At 35.1% G+C, this 21125-nt stretch overlaps 1 protein-coding gene and 1 long non-coding RNA gene across 18 annotated transcripts in view; both read left to right on the top strand.

Annotated features, from left to right (window-relative positions):
* Positions 1-3769: 3769 nt before the first annotated feature.
* LOC145069023 (uncharacterized) lies at positions 3770-6674 on the top strand. 15 transcript variants are annotated; one of them, XR_013689216.1, is made up of 7 exons: positions 3770-4020; positions 4105-4188; positions 4493-4705; positions 4847-4953; positions 5109-5183; positions 5594-5645; positions 6364-6674. It is a non-coding gene; the product is annotated as an uncharacterized LOC145069023 (long non-coding RNA). The 15 variants fall into 15 exon arrangements; XR_013689225.1 differs by adding an exon at positions 5328-5363 and having other exon boundaries at positions 3770-4188; positions 5471-5645; XR_013689222.1 differs by adding an exon at positions 5328-5363 and having other exon boundaries at positions 3770-4188; positions 5104-5183; positions 5471-5645.
* Positions 6675-15388: 8714 nt separating this feature from the next.
* Positions 15389-21125, top strand: part of LOC145069643 (calcium-transporting ATPase 4, plasma membrane-type-like) — a 30984-nt gene continuing 25247 nt past the window's right edge. For 2 of the 3 annotated variants that reach the window (XM_079016597.1, XM_079016596.1), the window contains exons 1-2: positions 15390-15653; positions 16100-16249. In XM_079016597.1, the coding sequence (XP_078872723.1) occupies positions 15528-15653; positions 16100-16249 (276 nt within the window). In that variant the 5' untranslated portion in view covers positions 15390-15527. Of the gene's footprint in view, positions 15654-16099; positions 16250-21125 lie in introns of all 3 variants that reach the window. The other variant, XM_079016598.1, reaches the window with a different exon arrangement.

Below are 21125 nucleotides of genomic sequence, written 5' to 3'. Positions count from 1 at the left end.
TAAACACAATCTAAAAGACCACTAGAAGACTAGTTGGTTGGATGTTAAGTATCAAGTTAGACCGCCACCTAGGTGATCATAATCTCCACATCTTACACCATTAACTAAGGGGATACTCAGAAGGGCACTAATACCTTTAACATCAAGGCCTCCAAAATAGCATATATAACTTTTCCATCCCCCACCCCAAACAATTTTTATTGGCTTTTGAAACATATGTTTATCATTACAAAAACAATGTGTTCCTTTGAACACTATAATTTGACATTCAACCTAGATTTCATTGGAATTTTAGCAAAGTTGCTAAGGATGTTACGACTTATGATAATAACACTGCTTACGTATATATAAGAGTGATATTTCACAACCAACAACTACTCTCCTCTAAACAATTTCTAATTGGACAAAACCATGCCTACACCAACACTAGAACCATCACCACCATTAGACTCACACAACATCAAAAGATGATTGCGCAAAAAAAGATTATCGATGTTTTGGTCACTTACAAAACCAACAGAAACAACATCTTCAAGTACAATGGAGAAGGGAACAACACACATAATAACAATAGGGGAAGTAAAAGGGCATGTACTTACGAAGAATTCATGAACTACAAACCCAATTCCTTTTACAGATATGAAGGAATGGTTGGTTTAACCAACTGGCCTGAAAATATAGAATCATTATTCCAAATCAGCCTTTGTACGAGAACTGTCGGGTTAAACTTGCCACCTGCACATTTATGGGCACAACACTTTTCTAGTGGAATGACTATACCAAGGCCATATGCATTGACTCATCTCACACAAATTCCCTAGAAGGAACTAAACAAAATGCTCATGGTATAATACTGTTCGAGGGACGAGATACAAAAATTGGAGTAAGAGCTCTGGCATCTAACTATGGAAGGAGCAGAAATTGCAACTTGCAACACTCGTTTCAATAACCTCTCAACTATATACCCGGATTTTATAACTTCATAATACCATAAGATCAAAAGATACATATAAGGACTAGCTCCATAGATTCAAATGATGGTTACCACTTCCCGACCCAACACCTACGACGATACCAAGAGGTTGGCTTTCAGTTAACAGAACAAGTAGTATATCAAGGAACCATGGACAAAAAGGATGACACTACAAGGGTTGATATAAACAAAAGGAAACATAATGGTAGTTCTAGGGGAAACTCATAACAATCCTCGTTGAAGAATAAATATTGGTAGCCAAACATGAAAGCAGAGATTGCCACTTGCATGAGCAAATGCTTGAATTGTGCTAAAGTCAAAGAAAAGTACCAAAATCCCTCAGGATTATTACAACAACCAGAAATACTCGAGTGGAAGTGGGAACATATTACAATGGACTTCGTAACAAAAATATCCAAGACACCCGGTGGTTATGACACTATTTGGGTAGTAGTTGATCGATTGACTAAGTCCGCCCACTTCCTGCCAATCAAAGAAACTGATAAGATGGGAAAGTTGACCCGAACCTATCTCAAGGAAATTTTCAAATTGCATGGGGTGTCAATTTCTATCATCTCTGATAGAGATATTAGATTCACCTCATGATTTTGGCAATCATTACAGAAATCCTTGGGAACACGCCTTGACATGAGCATACCTTACCATCCACAAACAGATAGTCAAAGTGAAAGGACCATTCAAACATTGGAAGACTTACTCTGAACGTGTGTGATAGACTTTAGAAGCACATGGGATACTCATCTGCCTCTGATTGAATTTTCTTATAATAACAGTTATCACACCAGCATTAAAGTTGCACCATTTGAAGCCCTATATTGACGCAAGTGTCGATCACCAATATGTTAGGTAGAAGTAGGTGATACCCAACTAGCAAAGAAACATGCAAATGATACACTACTTACCGGCCTATAAATCATACATGAAACGACCGAGAAAATCGTCTAGATACATGACAGATTTAAGCCTACACGAGATTATCAGAAAAGTTATGTCGACAAGACGTAAACTTCTAGAATTTCAAGTTGGAGATCGAGTTATGCTGAAAGTCTCTACTTGGAAGCGCGCCATAAGGTTCGGAAAACGAGGCAAGCTTAATCAAAGATACATAGGACCTTTTGAAATTCTTGCAAGAATTGGTCATGTAGCCTACCAACTCAAGTTACCTCTTGAACTCAGTAATGTACACGACGTTTTCCATGTATCCAACCTTAAGAAGTGCTTATCTGATGATGCTCTTGCAATTCCACTCGACAAAATCCAAATCAACGTCAAACTTAATTTCGTAGAAGAACCTATCGATATCATGGATCGAGAAATCAAGAAGCTCAAACTAAGCCGTATCCCCATAGTAAAAGTCCGATGAAACTCTAGCCGAGGACTAGAGTTTACATGGGAACGCGAGGATCAATTGAAGAGTAAGTACCCCCAACTATTCAACAATGTTCCGTCCACTAAATAAATTTCGGGACGAAATTCTTTTAACACGGGAAGAATGTGACAAAGTCAAATTAAGTAAACGGTCGTCACTCGCAATCTGACGAACATCAAATGTAATAGGCTTGATTTGTAATATTTGACAATTTGTAATGAAAATACAATATTTTATATTAAAAATATAAGAAATATAAATTGAATTATCTAAAGAGTTAAAAATTTAGCCGCAAATATTTTGTATAAATAATAACCATGTATGTTATACAAGATTGGTTATCGATTATTTAATTGCAGATACGTCTTAAAATAACACCTATTATTTATTTGGTAATTTTTCGTTTTCGGTTACAATAATTACAAAAAATAATAAATAAATAAATTATATATTTTATAATTATCGATTTATTAGTTTGATCAATTGTGTATTTATTATAAAATAAACGTGCACATATATTATATATATATATATATATATATATATATATATATATATATATATATATTAAATTTATTCTAACTTAACTATAGTAAAATTCATATGCTTTTCTCATGTTTCCCCCTTTTATTTATTTCTTCCGTCTAATTAGTCCTTCTCATATAAGTTGTAGGATTGTTCACTATTCGGATAAAATCGAATTATCCAATTGGACAATTTGGATTGGACTATTTGGTTCGGATTTTCGGATTCTTGGATTGGTTTTTAACAAAACCGAATTATTATTTTGGATTTCGGATTGGTTTTGGTTTATAAAATAAGAACCGAATAATCCAAAAAAACCGAATAAACATTTATTATTTATCTATTTATAATATATATCCATAATTATTTATTAATTTGGTAACTTATTTTTTCAAATAGGTTCAAAACGTTTCACTCGATAAAAAAAACATTAGTATGTATTTTCTCTCAAAAGTTTTTTATGTATAAAATATTTAACTATAATATATCTTCTTAGTAGTTTTTTAAAAATTTCAAAATGCAACTAAATAATTTGTTTTTGGTTCTTTTGTAAAGTTGGGTAATATTATAATTATATATCGTTTTAAAATGTTTCGTTTTTTGAAAACCGAATTATAAAAACCGATCCAACCGAATTGTAATTGGATCGGATCGGATCGGATTTGAATTTAGATTGGACTATTCGGATCCATATTTTAAAAACCGAAATCAAATTGGATTCACTTGATTGGATCGGATCAAACCGATCCATCCAAATGAACACCCCTAATAAGTTACTTTTCTAACGTCAGTGTTGCGTCTCCTGCACGTGCCGCCTCTGCCCTCCCATGGCTTATTTTTTCTATTTTTTTTGGTTTCCTTCGTAATCGTTTATAGATGCAACGTGTTTGTCACCGCCTCTATCGGCCAATATCTATCTTCCATTTGTTCCTCCACCTCTTCACAGCTTCTTTGTATCGATTTTTCATCTCTTTTGTCATGTGGTTACTGCAGACGCTCTCCACTCATGGACCTCAGTTCTTCTTCACCGACTTTAGACGTCTGAAAATGCACACAGTATTGCCTCCGGTTTCTTTCTTCCTATCATATGTCGTCTTTATGACTTCTCTCATGCGGATTGTAGATGGACTAGGTCCGAAATTTCCTTCATTTGTTATTTTCGTTTCTCAATTTGGTCACCACTCACTCGATGCTTTGTCGGTGACGATTGTTGAAGGAATGATTGGGGTCAGCTAGGTCGACGAGTTTGGAAGTGTCGGATGATTCTTTCAGAGCATAAGAAGGATTTCAAAGCTAGAAGGTGCATTTCATACGATAAACTTGATTACAACCCTAATTTCGCCTCTTCCTTATTCAATTCTCATATACGAGCAATGAAAATCATCGTTGGGTTAAGCAGAAGATAAAGGATCGAGCGAAGATATGATTTCGAGCTCGATTTTTTTTGTTTTTGTTGATTTTTTACACAATTTTTCCAAGTTTACAATTGGGAATTTGTTGTTTCTTTTGAAAGTTGCTCAAACTAAAGAGAAAACGAATGAGACTTTGCCAAAACAAGCTGTTAACATCGCTTACCGACTGGCTTTGATTTCTATATGTTTCAGTTACTTTCAGTCGGCAAGAGCAGATGTCGGACTTATATTCAATCTATAGTTTGAATTGGTTGGCAGTTGAAACCGAAGAGGGTTTCACCACCACCGCCCACCACCCTATACGATGCAACACCCTGCAACAGTAATAAATTAAAAACCATGATTACACTATACTTACAGGATCAAACAAAACTCAGAGGTACATAGAAGGAAAATAGACAACACGTAAGTCTCTCTCGCACTACCGCCATCAAAATCTCTTGCTCTCTCCATCATCTCCGACAATATATATATATATATATATATATATATATATATATATATATATATATATATATATATATATATTAACTATGTATCCCCTAGGAAGGATTAAATGGTAGATAAACAGAAGCTTTGGCATGAAGAAGACAACCACGAAGCTTTGGCAGAAGCTTTGTTGAAATGGGTCACCAGAAATGACAGTTGGCTTGGTAGAAATCACATGTTATTGCTAATTTCAGATTGTGCAGTGTTTCTGGCTATTTGATTTCACTTATTCTCTTCATTCTATATTCATATATACATTTGTTATCTGTGATGAGGTTTTTGATTAGTTTTGAATATCATTATGATTTGGGCAGGGCAGTAGGAAGACTAAATTGGTGGAGATTCATGCGACACATCCTAGATTTCATGTTATATTTAACTTCCTTTATAACAGGTAAGAGTGGTTGCTCCTTTTTGATGATTTTCGATTACTAAAAGTTCTAATAGCTTATACCATTTTAGGTTCATTTTTTAAAATAAGTTTTAGAGATCAAGTTTGTAATTTATGACTGGTTGTGTGTTTTGTGTTTATGAGCAGAAACGGAGTAGTTCATTCCATATTAACAAACAAAAGGTTTTCCACATTCCACATTTGTAATCTATAATGATCCAATACAATACAAAATTTGATAACTTTCACTAACTTAATGGATCGATAAAGATTTTTCAATATAATGACAGGTAAATGTTTCGAAGTAGCACGTTGTAGTCGGACACAATTTAACAGTAAGATGATATAGGAAAAATGTACATGAAAGTATATTGCTATTTTCTGGACAACTTATCACTTGAAAGTTTCTACAGGTCTTAACAAAGTTATCCTGCATAGAAGGATGGAAGTGGCGTTCTTTACGAGGTGTGTTTGATTGAAATTTTGGATCTTTCCTAACTTACCCTTATGTTTTATATCATACTGCTTCCATTATAGAAAAATAAAATCCGTTTAATACACTAATTTTTTATCCTTTCCTAAGTTACCCCTGTCTTTAGTATCCTACTGCTTACATTTGGTTCACTGTGTGATAATTTATTTATTTTTTGTATTGGAATTTACTGTTGTGATTCTCTTGAAAAAGTTTACTATTTGAAGGATTGGCCATCCTGTTATTGGTATTTCAACAATCCTACTGATTTCTTTTTTCGTAATTTTTTAATCATTTACTACAGATTAAACTTTCCATATATACCCCTCTCATAAAATAAGCTGCAGGATACTCTCATGCCATGGATTTATGCTTTTTAAACATTTCCTACTTTACTGTTGTCTCTAATTTAAATATGAAATTATTACTGCTAAGCCTATTGAAGAAAATTTTAAAACAGTTAAGGCAAATAGCAATGTAGAGATAACAACCATTATGTTTAATAAATATATATTTTTTTTCCATTTCTAGCTTTAGCTTTAATAAATTAAAAAAATTCTGATTTGTGTTTTTATGTCTTAGAAGAAGGCATAGCCTATTGTTAACAGAAACATGCATAGTCATAGGCTTTACTCTATTCAGTTGATGACTGATTACAACACGAAATATGCTTTTTTTACAGTTTTTTTTGATAGATTGTTATTGTTTCAGTTCTTTGAGCATGGAATGCATGGACAAAGGAGAGAATTGACTGGAAAGCTATTGGGACATATTTTGACACTTACTCCTCAAATGTATGGCTGTCAAGTTATTTAAAAGGTAAAGTTTGGTATGTGGGAATCACATAAGGGATGGAATAGGACATTCCGTTTCCATTACAGAATTTTGGTTATTTTTTGTTTAGTAGTTGCTTCTTAATTTCCGTGACTCCTTCAAACACTTAAGATATTACCCCAAGGACCTGGTGTCCCCCTATTCTTCACATGATTTTTTCCTTTAATTGTAGTATGTTTGTATAGTAATATGCCAGCTATCTGTAGTTTTATTTTATTTATATATATGATGTCGTTCAAAAAATAATTGATATTATCTTTATTTGTAATATATTAAAGTTTAAACACAACAAATTTCCAGTCTGAAAATCAGTTTTTTTTTTTTTTTTTTTTTTTTTTCTGCATTTTTTGCTGACCATTTTTAATTTGGCCAGTTTATGTCATTTTCTCGATTTTTTATGGACACGCATTCATCAAAGCATTCATCAAAAGGAAACAACATTGAAAGCATCTGGCCCCGTGTAGCGGGGTAACCTTTCTAGTTTATATTATGAAAATTTTATTAACTTTAAACAACAATATATGTGTATCACATATATTAAAGGACGAAATGATTTGCATGAATATACGAACATTTGAAGTACTAAGGGAGGCAAGTATTAATTTAATTATTATTATTAATATACATATATAGTATACGTATAAATAAATGATAATTAGAGAGATATTTTGAAATAGTAGATAGGTAAGAAAGTATCTTTGTATAAGGATAAGGATAAAAAAATTGAGGGTAAAATGGATGCCATGATACGTGGTCATTTGTTGTAAATGACAAAGCAATTACTGGACAATTAATATCTTAAAATTGAGTATAAATAGAAACACATCTCACAAATTTTAAACGATACCATTTTATAGAAAATAATGAGAAAACATATATATAATAGTTGCAAGACATCAATTTCAAATAAAAAAAAAAGATCAAGGAATAATCGTGGGAACTTTTGCTTCGAGAGTGTTTCGTAGCCTCTTTTTCGATATTTTATCAATTTTAGAGGGGAATACATGTTAACTTATTATATATCGTTATTATTCTTATGATATAAACATTGTTGTTATTTATGTTGTTACTACTTCCGTTTAAAATGGACAATATTTATATAATGGATTATTTTTTATACTATGTCGTTATTCGGTCTGTTTAAAATATATTATTTTTATATTACGTTGTTATTCTAAATGGATAATATTATATAATGTCGTTACTCTACCTGTTTAAGAATGAATAATTTTCATATAATGCCGTTATGCGGCACATTTAATTTTTAAAAGATAATTAAACTCTTTAATTATATATTAATATAATTGCACAACGAAACATTGGTCTAGCAACTTAAAATCTTAAAGTTAAGACTACAATAATTATGACTATGTAAATGATGGTTGAATGAGACATATTCATCATCTAAATTTAATACTTAGCCAAGATCTCTGCCCATAATCGTTAAATCTTAAGTAAGTGGGAGAGTCATATATAGATCTATACGGGTTGACACCCCCACCCAAGGTTGCTAGCTACAACCATCGACGGTTAAGTCACGTGTGATACCTATCTAAACATTACGACGTCCGATGAAGCGTCGTGAGGGGCAATAACTAGTCAACAACTTGATTATGGGAACTTATTGTAACCTTGATAGTCACGCCTTAAGCAAACAATTATATAAGTTAAATTAATACTTATATACATTAAAACGTACTTTTGTCAAGAAAGAACTCTTTTAGCAAACATACTTTCGGTATAAAAGTACACTTCCAGTGAACATATTTTTATATAAAAGTATACTCTTTATATACATACTTTTGGTATAAAAGTACTCATTTAGTAAACATTTGTTTGGTATAAAAGTACATATTCAGTAAACATACTTTTGTTATAGAAGTACTTTTGATACAAACGCTACAAACTTGTGAACTCACCAACATTATGTTGACGTTTTTAAAATCACATATATTCCTAGAGCAACAAAAAATGGAAGCTTGCACTCGGAAGTCAACTCGTGAAGTCAAAACTACACATAGATGAATGATGCAGTTTTATTAAGTAGCCTACTGTTTAAGGTTCAGATTTTTGTAATTCTGAATATCATTGTAATTTCTTTTTCAGTGATAATACATTTACTATTTTGTTATATTTTTGTATTGTTCAATGTATGTTCAATAATTGTGATCCATGATGATGTCGCACAGCTTGATGTTTCCGTTGCCGGTCGGGGGTGTGACATTAGGTGTGAGCCATTAGAGGCACGAGATTTCTGGTGCTTGCTTTTCGAAGCTTGTTCAATAAGGAATTATTGATTATTTACAATCATAATCAAAAGATATGTAAAACCTTATCCCTTTTTATTATTTTCGAAAATAGTGGAGTACTCATAGGGTTCTTGATGTTCATTTGTTTGTTGCGTTGCAAATCAATAGTGAAAACATAGATCCTTTAGGTTGCATGTGAACTTAGTGTTAATTTTTTTCCGCCCTATATTTTTTTGTAACCTATAAAACATATCAGCTCTTAATTTTGTGATTGGGATGTCGGGAATCACAAACGAAATGTGAATAACCATGTAAACACGCTTGACAACCTCGATGTCATTTATCATCTCACATTGATGTGTCGGTTAACCACACACGCTCCATCAACAACAATAATTTTCGAGTTGTGCCATCAATTGAACTTTATAGTCCCGTATTAGTGTGCCGGTTAACCACACACGCTCCACTGATGACTCATAAGGAATGATATGCGTTTTCATCGATTAGCATACTTTTCACATTTTTCTAAGGTAACTAGTGGGAATTTATAAGAAGGTTCTAGTACTTAATATCATTATACTTTTAATGATGTTATGTCCTATTGAACCCGTTCGACTAACAGCTCTCCACCACACAGAAGAACGGTGGGTGAAAATGACTTCCATTCAATGGTCATTTTATAAGTCGTTTCCTCTCTTTATAACATGGTTTCGTGAGTGATGCCTACTTTTGATTCAACTGACTTTTCTTATACATATAATAATGAACTTTTAATAATATACAAAATGTATTTTAAACTTTTTAAAATACAAGGTTTTAACTTTTAAGTATGTAAATTGAACTTTTAATTAATTAAATTTAAACTAATTATCATTTAATCTCTATCTTTTAATTAACTTTATTTAAATTAATTTAATTCATTTAGGGATTACATATTTATTTTTTATTAAACAATTAATAAAATAATTCAAATTTAATTATAATCTAAAACCCTTATAGTTTTCGAAATTAGGGTTTGGGGTTATCTAATTTTAATTATTCAAAATTTAATGCTTTTAAAATAATAATTAAGGAAACAAGAAAACCTAAGGGAACCCTAGGATTTTCAAAATTAAGGGTGGAAGCTAGGGTTTCAATAACCATATCCTTTTGCAAAAATTCAAGCCTTTAGGGTAGGTTTAATTTCTATAAACCCTAAATTCTATCCATTCACTATTATGCACAATCAATAGAAAACAATTTAAGCTCTGATACCACTGATGAGTTTTATAGGTGTGACATCCCCATTTTCACGGTAAAAAAAACGATTTTGTTTATGCTTGTTTGAAAATCAGAGTAACATTTTACATAAAAGTGTTGCGGAATTTGTTCCCAAAATAAGATATGATAAAGATTTATCAAAGCATTTCCGTAGAAATGTATTTCATTAAAAAGACTCGGGATGTCATGTTCGATACAAATCAAAAGCATAGACAGTACAATATAAGCATTACTACATTATTTCATATCTACATGCCTATATCCGTAATCCCTCATCCAAAACATCACATCTATACTCGAACGCCACTACCTGTAATACATGAAACCGAGTGGGTCAGGCTTGGGAGCCTGGTGAGCACATAAGGTTTTTAACCCACAATAAATAAGTTATTTAATTTCATCAACCAACAATAACCTGATTACCCGTTCCCGTTATCCTCACTTTACGTCCCTAAACACCTATCATAAGGGACCTAGCATAAGGATCATCATCGGGATGGACACTACTGCTAAGGGGATTCCTCATCAATAAATGTCCTTAAGGCAACCATGAGGGGGATGGAGTACACCGGTGAATACATCGTTCACAAACACCTACAAGTTGCGAGCCTGCTAGCGTTCCACTGGACTGTCTAGAAGAGTCCGTGGTCGTCATCCATACTCCGCTAGATGACAGAATCAACAACAACAACATCGATGCCTCTCATCATTTTATCACACATCGTCTATTACATCTACCCATGTTTTACCCCAACATTTTTGTAGATATAAAATACATATACAGTTTAAATCATTTAAAACATGTATAAAAATATTTCATCAGTATAGACAACAAGTATTCAGACAATATGCACATATAGCACATAGTTTATATTAAATACTTCATATCTATGTGTAAGATGAAAGTGACTATGCACTCACTTGGTAAGGTGGTGATTCCGAACTCAGACAACACTTTGTTACTCTTAAAACAATTTCCTTCGACAAAACCCAATATCAATACCACTATGGTTTAGTCTAATGTTAACCGCGACTAATTAATAGTCTAACTATTATTACTATTATATAAGCGTTAAACAACACTCTTATATAACTCATAATAATAGCCCAAATAATTATTTTAAGGTCCTAATAATGTTACTATAATTAATTAGAAGTTATATTAAAAATAGCATAGGCGTAACTCACTTACAGCGAGTTTTTATTAAAAAAACCGGGTTTCGCTGGAGCAGTGTTTCCGAGCCGAAAGCTTTTCTTTTCGGAGCCGTCGGGCGCTCCGGGGCTTCCTTCTCGTGCTAGGGAGATTCCCTAGACTTGGGAGGGGTTTAAGGAGGCTAGAGAGAAGTTAGAGAGAGAAAAAAAGGTTATGGTGTGAAGAAATTATGAATGATTCATCCTTTATTTATAGGGATTTTATCGTAGAGTAACCCCTAAGCTCCATCCGTATCTTCCGTGTACGAGCTTCGTTTTCTACATTATTTATATCCACGCGTGGGTATTTACGAGTACTACAACTTTCATTTAGACCTCGTCGGCTAATTCTCATTCTATCTCAGATTTACAAAAATTATATCGTATTTATTGCGCTCGAAGAGTAGAGACCAAGCTTCGTCCATATCTTTCGCATACAAGCTCCGACGTTATTTATATCCACGCGTTGGTATTTACGAGTACTACAACTTTCATTTAGATCCCGTTGGCTAGTTCTCTTTCTATTTCGGATTTACAAAACTGTATCGAATTCGCCGCTCTCGAAGAGTAGGGACTAAGCTTCGTCCATATCTTTCACATACGAGCTCCGTTTTCGACTGTCTTTTTATCGTTTAACTCCTATTAATGATATCTTCATTTCTTGTTTAGATTATTTTGGCTGAAAATCGACCGATCTAAAATTCGAATTTCTGGGCTGAGCACTGTTATGCTAAATCTTAGAAAAATCATAACTTCCTCATACGAAGTCAAATTTGGGCGTTTTTTTATGGATGCTCTCGGTTTAACATATTCTACAAATTTCGTTTAGATTGCTAAGGCTAAAAATTGCTCTATCGTAAATTCACTTTTTACGCTCCCCGATGTCGTGCCGGTTTTGCCGCGAAACTTCAGCAGGTCATAACTTCTTCGCTATAACTCGGATTTCGGCATTCTTTATATATCCGGAATCCTTGTTTTGACCACTACAACTTTATGTAAAGATATCGGGTTTATCTGACACTTTAATTTTGACACTTATTTTTATCCTTTATTTATTCTACGTTTATAAATAAGTAATAAGCACATAAATGCACATAATTCACGTAATACTCAAATAATTCATCTTTATTACTTCAAAAAGAGTTACAATAGTTGACGTAGACTATTACATCATCTACTACTGCTTAGCCTTGAAACACGAGCGTTATAATAGGTTATAAACCTATGCATGAGGCGGAAAAGTACTTAACTCTTAAGTTTACATGCAAACCTATTTAGATCTATGTTTTCTCTATTGATAGCAATAAACTATTAACATCAAGAACCCTAAAGGAACTCTATAATAATCGAAAATAAACATAGAGTTAGGGTACATACCTTTTGATTATTATAGTAAATTACCAAACAAAATTTCTTCTTGAAAGCCTTGGAAATCAAACACTAAAAATATGATGCCTCTAATGGATCACACCCAAAACCCTATAAATCCTATAATGAAGAGGAGAGAGAGGAGAGGGATAAAAATTTCGTTTCTAATCTTATAGGTAAAGGCATGAACGAAATTTGATGGCCTTGGGGTCCTATTTATAGTTTAGGTAACTTGCAGGCAAAACTATATTTGAATTAATTAAATAATAGATTTAATCCGAATTCAAATCATTTCCTTATCTACATCCAGAAGGCTTCTAGAAACCCTAGAAGAGTCTCAAAAACCGTCCACCCTTGGATGGTTATAGAATTGCCTTCTTTTGTTGAACTACTGAACAATTACAATTCACCACTTGTACCTTTAATTAATTCCAATTAGTCCTAAATTAATTCCAGATTAATTCTAGTTAATAATTAATTAATTCTAATTGATTTCCTATTAATTTATTAACCATATAAATTAACAAATCCACTATTTAACTATTGATCTCATGTTAATCTATTAATAGACCCATTATTTGTTTCTAATTAATATATTAATCACATAATATATTAACAAAACATCTCTCCCTCTCTCTCTTTCTCTCTCTCTCTCTCTCTCTATATATATATATATATATATATATATATATATATATATATATATATCCTAATATCATTTCTAGCTATTTCTAGTTATGAGGGCAACCCAAAAAAAGATTTTGCTTATATTTGCAAGTTTATGCCAATTTAATTATAAGCTTAGACACCTTAACCAACACATATTTCAATAGATTCATCACCAAGACCAAGGTTTCACACAATTTGTGAAAGAAAAAATGATAGATGTTTTTTAGTAGACAAAACTGCAACAATGGTACATGTGGTATGCATTTTTCTTGGATTTGGTCAAAACCACAACTTTTTTTTGGATTGATGGTCATTTTGACCATATTTGTACGTGGATTTGGTCCCAAAAAATTAAAATGACTAAATTAGCATTATTAGATTTACTTTCTAAATTTTTTCCTGTAAGTATTTTTATATATTAAATAAAAATAAGGGTCCACATACCCACCCTACTTACTTCTCTCTCTCTCTCTCTCTCTCTCTCTCTCTCTCTCTCTCCCCTTGATCATGTACTAGATTCCTTTCCATAAGTCTCTTATTTTTCTTCTTCTATTGGATTATTGTGCAGATGCTCACGTTCTTATGAAACAAATAATCCATCTAAAAATCCTCTTTTTTCCTAATAATTTTGCTTTACTTTATGTGGAGTTTTAAAAGAAATTAAGTACACCTTTTCTTCTTGGAGTGTTTATGGGGATTTCTTCAAATCTTCATAAGAACTCATCTAATACACAATTGAATTTTGTAAATAATATTTCTGGGTATGTGTGTGTGATAGAAAACACCACCACCATGAACCTTTCTCTTTCCTCTTAATAAAACCCACCGTACTATCATTATCACTTCTCTCTTCTTGCACCTTGACACCTTCTTTGTTCGCCTTTATGTGTAATGTGACCCGATTTGAAGGTTCAATTGGTTTGCGGTGCAATCTGAACCAAACAAGGAGGTTTAGGTGTTCTTAGAGGTTCCTTTTTTTTGGCCAAAATCATGATTTCCATGGCTTTCTCTATGGGAAAATCATCTAGGATGATAACTTGTCTATGGCATAAAAGATGGTCATCTAGGTTGATTCCGATAGCTTTTTCAAGACTTAGGGGAAACATATCTTGCTAGAGGGGGAAAAGTTTGTTGGCCGCCAAAAATAGATTCATGATGCCTTGACATACCTAATGCATCCACATAAAAGATCCAAACTATTCCATTAAAAACAAAAAGTTTACGAAATTATTGGTGGGATCTTTCTAGACGGGTTTCAAAATAAAATCGATTTAAGTGAGACAAAGTAAAGTTTTGAAGATGGAATTAACAGAAATAAGGAAGAACATATAAATACTAAAATCTCCTAAACTTTTTATTTTCCTTCAAGACAACGTCAGATTAGTGGTGGTGGTACAATTTCAGTTACGGTGGTGCTTGAGATTTATAGTAGTTTTTCGTGGATATAGCGGTGGTTCAATGTTTGGTGTTGTCCTTATGAGGAAGAAGAAGAACACCGGGGGGGGGGGGGGGGGGGGAGATGGGCCTATTTGTTTTTAATATTTATTAAATATTAAAAAAATTATTAAAAAATGAAAGAAGGCTATAATAGTCTGTTCAATTTGAGGAGGGACCTTTTCCACATACAAACATTGTCAAAAAGACCACCTATCAAAAAAAAGTTGTGGTTTACACCTAGTACAAAAAAATGCATACTACATGAATGATTTTTGCACTTTTGTCTTTTCGGTATCTTTTGAAAACAATGGATGAGAACTGAAAAAAGCTACATGCATTCTAACACAAATTCATATACCCTGACAACTTATGAACATTACTCTTCATAAGTCGGACAATTTCTTTTTGAACGTAAATTCAAATCTACTTCTAAACTACTACTCCTTAATTTCACCTCTATCCATGATCAGAATGGAACCGTTGACATCAAAGCGGGATGACAACACCTAATGCCATGCTAAACTAGAAAAATTGACCATGGCCAACTTTTAACTAATCTATATATAATACAATAATAATAATAATAAATAAATAAATAATAATGAATAGAAAAATATATGTTAAGTGCAAAAAGAATAAATTCACAAATAAACTAGGTTAAATGTATCATATCCGTAATTTTAGAAATTGTTTTCTATATTATATAGATTTTCTCCTGATGCGGTCAAACTTCTCTTTTAGTCGCTGCAATAAAGACTAGAGAGGTCCAATGCGTACGACCTCAATCACACAGGCGAGAAGGGAGCGATGATACTGTAATCATATACCATTAATCGAATCTTGGCCTAATCCTCATTGATATTTGAAATGGAAGACTCTTCGATGGAGTCTGATCTTAAAAGGAGGCATCTGTCGGAAGTCGTTTTGAAGAAGTGGCGCAAGGAACGCTTCCGTCGTACCCGGAAATACGAAAGCCGATTTAGCGAAACTGAGGTTCTGATCCTTTTCTAAACACCCACTCACACACTATCTCTCATATATAGATTCGTCTTATTATGTTAAGTATATTGCTGCCACTTCTACGGTCAAATTAATCGGACAAAAGTCGAAATCACAGTACAAAACTCTACCTAAATTAGTCAAACACAAATCAAAAGTTTCGGCTTTGGCCGTACGAAAATTTAGTCCCCAAATCTCTATGCTAAATCCTACTAACTAGTAATATTATCAAGAGCAAGTTACAAAAACGTACTATTTGGAACTGGGACAAAAACTTGATTTAAGAATCAAAATTGCAAAGATTTGCCCGTATTTACTTTGTTGTTAATAAAAGCCCATTCTAGGTCGGTTAGTAGACCTCATTTTTCCTTTCAACCATATAAATCTCATGTGTTCTCTATTTAACTGCCTTGTTGTGTGTATTGATCGTTTGCTGACAGGAGTGGCGTACAACCTTCTCCCTTGTCAAAACACACCGCCGACGCTTCCGTCATGAATCTGTCTTTGAAAAGCAAACTAATGTCCTCGAAAAGCAATCTAATGTCATCGAAAAGGGATCTACTCTAGCAGACCGATTAATCAATATCAAGGTTCTAATTCTTCCCTAAATACACTCTTTGGCATGCCTAGTTATCACTATAAACATACACGAACATATAAGAAAATCTGGAAGAAATTACTGAGATCGTTCCTGTATTTTGCCAAAATTTCCTGTTTGGTCCGTCTTTTTTTTTTTTTTTTTTCACTCGAGCCGTCCCTATGTTTTCCTTTTGTTAGGGTGCAAGTCCATGCTTAATAGGAAATGAATATAATGCCCTTAATATTTTCTTTTTTAGTTTTTTTTTATATATTTTTAATTAAAGAAAATGAATTAATTGATTTATTGACAAGTGGGACCCACTTGCACCCCACTCCCACTTACACCCCACTCATGTTCCCATTCCCACCACTGGTCACCAGCCACCATAAATCATCGCCAATTGCCACTAGCCTCTCACTTTCTATCTGTCATGGCTGGCTAATCGGCGGTGTACTATGGTTGGACCACCGTCATTGGACCTCTGCCGCCATCTCTCTCTCTCAATTAGTTTGTCTCTTGATCTGACTCTCTCTACTGGTAATCATCGGATGTAACGGTGGAGGCAGATGAGTGACAGTTAGTTGCTGGCGGTGGTAATGTTGGTGGAGTTGTATTTACTGTACAGTTGTGATATGACATTTAGAATAGATTTTTTTGCCTGAATGTTTGGATTATTGTTAACTTTGTTAACCTTTTTAATCTATATTAGTATCTTGAGTAAATTACACGGATGGTCCCTATGGTTTAAGGCAATTTGCACGTTTGGTCTCTGATGGGAATATAAATTGTAAATGAAACAAGAAACAGATGAAATGCTGAAATGTGATGAATGAATGAAAGGAGAATGAACTTGTATTGATGATTCAATCCGAAGATTGCCCAGGGAATGATCCCTCTCTCACTGAAACAAATCTTCAGGAGCCAATACAATCATAACAACAAAAACATGACCTCATACTTTCTTATTCCCTCTCTATATATTCTCCTCTCTACATAACTAACTAATGATATTCTTTCCCCTTTTTACCCCTGGTCCCTTTCTAGAATATACCAATAACGGTTTAGGTGTGACAATTACTGTGGTCCCCTCTTCTCTATTTGCATCATTACTTCCTTCTTTAGAATGAGTCTTGTCCTCAAGACTCAACTCCGGAAACTGTCCCTGAATCATGATAGCATCTTCCCATGTAGCTTCTTCTTTCCCTTGTCCATCCCACTGAATCAGCCATTGCTCAAACTCATCTTGTTGATCTTTGATTAGCCGGGTAGCCAAAACCCGTTTAGGCACTAAAATCTCATCTTGATTCAATTCTAATTCTGGAGGGAAGACAGAATCTGCTGGGGTTTGCACTGCTTTCTTGAGGAGAGACACGTGAAAAACAGGATGTACTTTTGAAGTCGGAGGTAACTGCAATTTGTACGCAACTGGACCCACTCTCTCAACGACCTGGAACGGACCAAAAAACTTGGCTGCCAGCTTGTGATGAATACGACGAGAAACCGACATTTGTCGATACGGTTTTAACTTTACATACACCCATTCTCCTACAGTGAAATGCACCTCTCTTCTTTTCTTATCCGCAACTGTTTTCATCAACGTCTGAGCATGGGACAAGTGAGAACGCAGTTGCTTCAATGCCTCATCACGATCTTGTAATTCAATCGCAACTGTTGGCACACGGACTTCACCAGGCACAAATTGCACCACCGACGGTGGTTTACGACCATAGACCACTTCAAAAGGAGAAACACCAGTTGACCCATGAAACGTAGTGTTATACCAAAACTCCGCCCATGGAATCCACGAAGCCCAGGAACGAGGCTGATCGACAGCAAAACAACGTAAATACGCTTCCAAACAACGATTGATCACTTCAGTTTGCCCATCCGATTCCTGGTGATACGCTGAACTCATGTTCAATTGAGTTCCCTGTGATCGAAAAATCTCTTTCCAAAAATTACTTAGAAATAAGGGGTCCCGGTCACTTACAATGGATTTGGGAATGCCATGATGACGAATAACTTCACGCACAAACAACTCGGCCACCGATTTTGCGGAAAACGGATGTTTTAGCAACAAAAATGACTGTACTTCGATAGCCGATCGACCACCACCAGAATCGTATCAACGCCTTTGGATTTCGGAAGACCCGTGATGAAATCTATAGAGAGATCCTCCCAAATAGCAGCTGGAATGTCCAAAGGTTGTAATAGACCCCAGGCAATAGCGAACTAACTTTACAACGCTGACATACATCACATGCTCGCACAAACGCCTTTACACACCCAATCATACCGGGCCAGTATAAATTGTTAGCCAAACGGCGGTATGTACAGTAATACCCAGAATGCCCTCCCGAAGCCGACGTATGAAACTCTTGTAGCAGTGCTGGAATAAATTTAGAAGCCCGAGAAATAACCAATCTATTCTTATAATAAAGAATTCCTTGTTTAACTGTGTACCCCACCGGATGAGGTGACTTATGCTCACATGCCACAATGAGTTTTTGTATTTCCGGATCAAGTTGTGCCTCTTGCACTAACTGTGCCCCTTGTACCCAAATGGGAGAAGATATCCCTTGACTGAAAACGCCTTCCTCTTCGCGACGTGACAACGCATCGACAGCTCTATTTTCCCTTCCTGGCTTATAACAAATATCAAAATTGAATCCCAAAAGTTTGGCCACCCAGTTTTGTTGATCTGGTGTAGTAATACGCTGGTGGAGAAGAAATTTAAGACTTTTTTTGTCGGTATACACTATAAACTTTGTGCCCAATAGATACGAACGCCAATGCTGCACTGCTAAGACCAATGCCATAATCTCACGTTCATAAGCAGACTTAGAAAGATTCCTGTCACTTAGAGCTTTGCTAAAATAAGCAATAGGACGATTGTGTTGCATAAGAACTGCACCAATTCCCCTTCCTGAAGCGCCACATTCAATGACAAACGGAATCGAAAAATTGGGGAGAGCCAAAACAGGAGCAGAAATTAAAGCTTGCTTAAGTTGCTCAAATGCCTGCTGAGCCTCCTTGGTCCAACAAAAGCCTCTTTCTTGGTAAGGTCTGTTAATGGTCGAGCAATACTACCGTAATCTTTGACAAATTTACGGTAATACCCCGTGAGTCCAAGAAAACCTCTAAGAGCCTTGATATTTTTGGGAACCGGCCACCCAAGCACTGCCTCTACTTTACTTGGATCCATAGCAACTCCTGTACCATTAATGATGTGGCCCAAGTAATCCACAGCGGTTTGAGCAAAATGACACTTCTTTTGATTGGCTACAAACGAATGTTGTTGTAATATACGAAAAACCAACTCCAAATCAGCGAGATGAGCCTCCCACGTGGCACTGTATGCTAGAATATCGTCAAAGAAAATGACTACCTTCTTCCGCAAGAGGGATCTAAAAACATCATTCATAACGGCTTGGAATGTAGAAGGAGCATTCATCAACCCAAAAGGCATAACCAAGTATTCATAATGACCCTCATGTGTGCGAAATGCCGTTTTTTCAATGCTGTCCGGATGCATACGGATTTGGTTGTAGCCCGATTTCAGATCCAATTTAAAAAAAAATTTGGCACCCTATAATTCATCAAGCAACTCTTCGACTACCGGAATAGGAAACTTGTCGGGAATAGTGACTTTGTTCAAAGCTCTGTAATCAGCACACATTCTCCACGATGCATCTTTCTTACGAACCAAGATTACCGGGCTAGAATAAGCGCTCTTACTTGGACGAATCATTCCCAAGGACAACAATTCCTTCACTTGATTTTCAATCTCTGTTTTGTGTAAGTGGGGATAACGATACGGACGAACACAAATTGGGTCATGATTTTGTATCAAATTGATACAATGATCATGTGTTCGGATAGGAGGTAAGCCCGTTGGATTCTGAAAGATACCTTCAAATCTTGCTAATAATTGTTGAAGTGCCTGTTGATGATCCTGATGAAGCAATGCAGTTAACTGATTCGATGCCCCCAATGTGGAAGGTATGTGTGGCTGAGATAATTGACCTCCAGAACTCAGCCAATGGTGTAACGGAGTGTGTGAACGTTGGCCAACAGATAGCTCATGAAGTGTGATTTCTTGATTGTCCCACTTGAATTTCATCCATGCATCTTTCCGATTGTGAGTCACTTCTCCCAAGGAATTCAACCAAGGCATACCCAATATCATGTCTGTGGACCCCGTGTCTAGCACTAATGCCGTAATCAAAAAAACACACAACCCGATCGTGATGGAAAGATTAAGACAACGTTCAGTAACATGAACAATGAAACCGTCACCCAACTTGATATGAATACCCGAAAAATTATCCGTAGAGAAATTTAAAGCGTCCACTAACTGTCTCGAAATGAAATTATGGGTGGCACCGCTATCAACTAATAGAATAACGGGAATACCTGTTAGAGCCCCTTCGAATTTGAGAGTTTTGCCACCAAAGGGCAACTGAGAATCGTTGGCAACTTCTAGGGCAGAACACATTCCGTCAGACACGATCTCCTGTTCTGGATGTTCTAGTGCAAATGAGTCCAGCAAACGGAACTGGTCCTCGAGTGCAGTATCCTCTTCATCATCTCCTAAGAGTAAGACGCGTAATTGACCCTCAGCACACTTGTGATTTGGTCTATATTGTAACCCACAACGAAAATAGAGCCCCTTCTTACGGCGTTCTTCCCATTCCGTGCGTGTGAGAGATTGAATGCCCAGGTCTCGATTTCCAGATTTGGTGATGTCTGAAGGAACAGACGGAACAAATTTTGGTGTAGCTGTCGATCGAGTGGTATCCAAACGACTCGAAATAGATTTGGATCCCCATCTATTGAAACTGGGCTCTTTTGAGGCCGTTGGACCTACCATATTAGTGGGCTCA

The sequence above is a fragment of the Lactuca serriola genome, chromosome 8, assembly GCF_051521515.1.
Source record: "Lactuca serriola cultivar US96UC23 chromosome 8, Lser_US96UC23_V15, whole genome shotgun sequence".
Classification (NCBI taxonomy): Eukaryota; Viridiplantae; Streptophyta; class Magnoliopsida; order Asterales; family Asteraceae; genus Lactuca; species Lactuca serriola.
This window is presented reverse-complemented; position numbering and strand designations above follow the sequence as displayed.